The following is a 3701-nucleotide window of genomic DNA, read 5'->3' on the forward strand; positions in this document are numbered from 1 at the left end:
GGTTAGTTCATGATTTTGTGAGGAAGTTGACATTAAACTGTTACGTAAAAGACTCTCAATACGAATTCTTTTCAGTAGACGATAACGTTCTGTTATGTTAAGCTCGTTAAGCCCACGTCTACGATAAGAGAACGCTTTGTTTCGCTCAGAAAATGCATTCAAGGGTAAACCAGACTGCCAGAGTTACTGTCATGAAGGACAGTGCAGTAGCGCTCTCTAGCGGTTCATATGAGAACGGCAGTGCTACTTAGCTGGTGTTGCATTCTGGGTAGCCGCTACCGATCCGCCATCTTCAGGTCACTTCAGCATGGCTTCCCTGGTCAGCAGAGTTCCGAGACTTCTCCAGGCCGTTGGCCGCACTCTGGCCGTTCAGGCCACCAGGAGTTACGCTGACGCGGCGGGTCCGGTTGGAATGTCGTTTACTTTCGGTTCCCCGGCCGCGGTAAGTGTTGTTAAACCGGTATCTTTCAGGGAGAACCAAGTCACCTTGAACGGTAGTTTTGTTGTAAGGGGGAGGGGTGGTTGCCGGTTTTATGGTCATCTCATCTCAAAATACTTCTTTTTAGAGTTTTAACTCATTCTAGAGGATCTTTGTGGTCAAAATGTAGATCTGTCAGTTCCTAGAGTGAGTTTGAAGGAGCTATGAGATACTATATAAGAGTTAGATGAGGGTGAACAAAAAAGGTGTATGAAAAAGTACATGTATCATAATCCATGGATATATTTTCAAATCCAGCTTAGCCTTAAGGAGTTTTTTTAACCTCCTTGTCAAGTCATATCAAAGATTAAGTGTCCTTGATGTGATGTTCCAGTTTTATGGGTAGGTGAATTGAGACTATGATTTAGCATCCCATATTGTTTTGATATACAAAATGTACTGTAATTTAATTGTGGTAAAATTTCGCAGTAAGCTTTCCACTACGAACTTCAAAACACCTCTAAAACGTTTGTTCTGTCTCCTGCCTGCCTACCAGCTTGTTTCTATCGCTAGAAATAACCCCCCCTGTGAACACTCCATTTCTCCCGACCGCGACATTGAATCACTGCAAACTTAAATGCATTCACAGTACAGAAGCCAAAGGACACTGTTAGAAACCAGATGACTACAGGATATAGAGAACTGGTAAGTTAATTATCATTTCACATCATGATAATGTTTGCCATTTATTTAGCTGTAACTCCCCTTTTACTTTGTGTCAACAGGCTTTCTACAACGCTGCGACCAACGTGCGCCAGGTGGACGTCCCCACGTTCTCCGGAGACATCGGTATCCTCCCCAGCCACGTTCCCACGCTGGCCGTGCTGAAGCCCGGGAAACTCACGGTCTACGAGGATGACGCCACCGTCAATCAGTTCGTCGGTGAGACATTGGAGTGTTCATAGTAAAAATGTGCATACAAGGAATTGAAGAAAAGTTAGGGACAATAACTTAAGTGTCAATAACAAATGCAAATTACTGTACTTCACTTTATCTTCACGGTAGCAACATTTCACGGTGTAAGGAAAATTTACGTTTTCACTGAACTTTAACTTCACGGTGGCGGCAAGTGATTTACAGAACGGATGTGTGAAGAAATCGTAAATGATGATAACAGTTTTTTTCACAGTGATGATAAGTTAAGAGTACAGAGGTGACCGTGAAAACAGGGAACATTAAGTTACGGTGAAAGAAACAGGAATTGCAGTATTTGTTTTCTAACTTTTCTCCCCCCTCCCACAGTGAGCAGTGGTTCAGTCACAGTCAATGAAGACTCCTCTGTACAGATCCTGGCAGAAGAGGCCTGTCGGCTGGAGGACATCGACCCTCAGGTCAGTAGTAGCCTATCAGCTACCAGGGCGTCAATTTTTGGATGCCCTGTCTACAAATCCTACCAACAGCCTAGTCAATAGTATGGAAGCAGAAGTCCCAACTCTAGCAAATCCAGGCTTCCCGAGTTGGCTTCGTGGCATGATGCCTTTGACAGAAGAAGTCCCAACTTGTATCAGAAAGTTTTTAAAAATTGCAGACAAGCTCTCTGCAGGTCATGTAAAAAAGATATTTCGAGCCTTGGCTATGTAAATTTAAAAGAACACACTTGCAAAAAAGTAGGGATATGCCCAGGCCAAAAGCTATGACTCACAATGTCCCATACACTTTGTAGTCTAAGCCTTGGGGTAGATAGTTTTCTAAAGACATATTTTATTCCTTCCAGCTGGCCCGTTCAGGCCTGGAGAAGGCTCAGCAGCAGCTGAGCGCGGCGGGGACGGACGCAGAACGTACGGAGGCTCAAGTGGCCCTGGAGTTCCACGAACAAGTGGTCAAGGCTCTAGAGTAACAGGTCAGGAACTTACCATACAACTGAACTGGGATGAGGTATAGGAGATTCTTTTTTCACAACCAGGTAATCTCACCTGCTAACGTTTCGGTGTCTGTCAGACACCGTCATCAGAGCTTCTGACTGGAGTACTGCTTCTCGCCGCTTTAAGTAGCCGATGTAGGTGGCTGCTACATCATCTACTTATAGCGGTGAGATTACCTGGTTGTGAAAAAAGAATCTCCTATAGTATATACCCTATATTCTACCAAGCTGATGAAATTTTTTTCGGATGAACTGGGATGAGTACCACTGTAGCTAAAGCCCCAGTTACACATAAATATATAGCCGAACATGGCTATCAACCACTAGCCAATGACCAACCAAGGTTGGCGGTATGTCGGGAGCAGTCTGACCAGTTTTAGATCAAGAGTCAAATTTGACTCCCAAACACACCCTGACCACTGACTTACTCCCAACCACCAACCAACCCATTCCAGATCTCCCATCTACAGACAAATGTTAAAAAAATTTCCAGCTCACCTCAGTCAATCTAGCTCCCGAACTACTCCCAACCAAGGTTAGGGGAAGGTTGGGAGGCCATGTTTGGCCATGTGTAACCTGGGCTTTATGTTGTTAGTTTTAAAATAGAGTTACTGGTTTAATGATTTCAGTTTGCCCATGCTAGACTGAAGTTAGACATACATGTTTTTGATGTAAAGCTTAGATTACAAAAATCCTACCTTCTATTAAAACTGAAAACCCTGGTGGTATTTTTCAATCAAGAAACATCATGTTTATATATATACAAGAAGATTGGCTTGGAGTTTTTTCAGGTTGTGACATGTTCTTCTTTTGTTTTTCAGATTTGCAGAGTGGTGCTTTCAGCTGTCCTTGTCCGTTTATCATTGAATTATTCAACTTATGAAGTAGTATGAATAAAGTTGAGAATATCCAAGAACATCTATTATTACCTTCCCTACCTTCAGAAGAGAAATAAAAGTATGTCTGTTGTGAAGTTATATTTCTTTGTGTCAATCTTTTTTTGTTACTTCTCATGCTGTGAAATAGATTGATAGTAGTTGTACAGTAGAATCCGTTTAAAGGAAACCCAAGCAATATTAGGGCCTGAAACTGTGAAAGTCGGATTTGGAATGTCAGTTTATTTAGTCATTTCTATACATGATAAGTTCAAACAGCACTATCACAATGTATAGCAACGGCCATGATGCAAAAATACTACGTTGTTGTGATATGAGAATTCGCTGAAAATTGTGGCCATAGTTTTTGTAGGCTCACCAAACTAAGGGGATCATCGTACAGCACGATTTTGCACGGTTTTAAAAAGCTCAAAGTAAGAAGTTATCACGCAAACATGCTAAACAATGTTAGTAAATGCCAGTCTTA

General features: G+C 42.2%; 1 protein-coding gene across 1 annotated transcript; it reads left to right on the top strand.

Moving 5' to 3' along the window:
- Positions 1-255: 255 nt before the first annotated feature.
- Positions 256-3316, top strand: LOC136444875 (ATP synthase subunit delta, mitochondrial-like). The gene is made up of 5 exons (XM_066442631.1): positions 256-442; positions 1204-1360; positions 1721-1809; positions 2193-2318; positions 3161-3316. Exons 1-4 carry the CDS (start codon positions 308-310, stop codon positions 2313-2315), a joined length of 504 nt encoding a protein of 167 aa, XP_066298728.1. The 5' UTR covers positions 256-307; the 3' UTR covers positions 2316-2318; positions 3161-3316.
- Positions 3317-3701: the final 385 nt, after the last annotated feature.

The sequence above is a fragment of the Branchiostoma lanceolatum genome, chromosome 11, assembly GCF_035083965.1.
Source record: "Branchiostoma lanceolatum isolate klBraLanc5 chromosome 11, klBraLanc5.hap2, whole genome shotgun sequence".
In the NCBI taxonomy this organism is placed as follows: Eukaryota; Metazoa; Chordata; class Leptocardii; order Amphioxiformes; family Branchiostomatidae; genus Branchiostoma; species Branchiostoma lanceolatum.

Bases quoted from the DNA above. Each gene is read 5' to 3' on its own strand.
- LOC136444875 (XM_066442631.1), top strand. From the start codon at position 308: ATGGCTTCCCTGGTCAGCAGAGTTCCGAGACTTCTCCAGGCCGTTGGC. The intron at 443-1,203 runs GTAAGTGTTGTT...TTGTGTCAACAG, and splicing joins CTTTCGGTTCCCCGGCCGCG to GCTTTCTACAACGCTGCGAC. The intron at 1,810-2,192 runs GTCAGTAGTAGC...TATTCCTTCCAG, and splicing joins TGGAGGACATCGACCCTCAG to CTGGCCCGTTCAGGCCTGGA.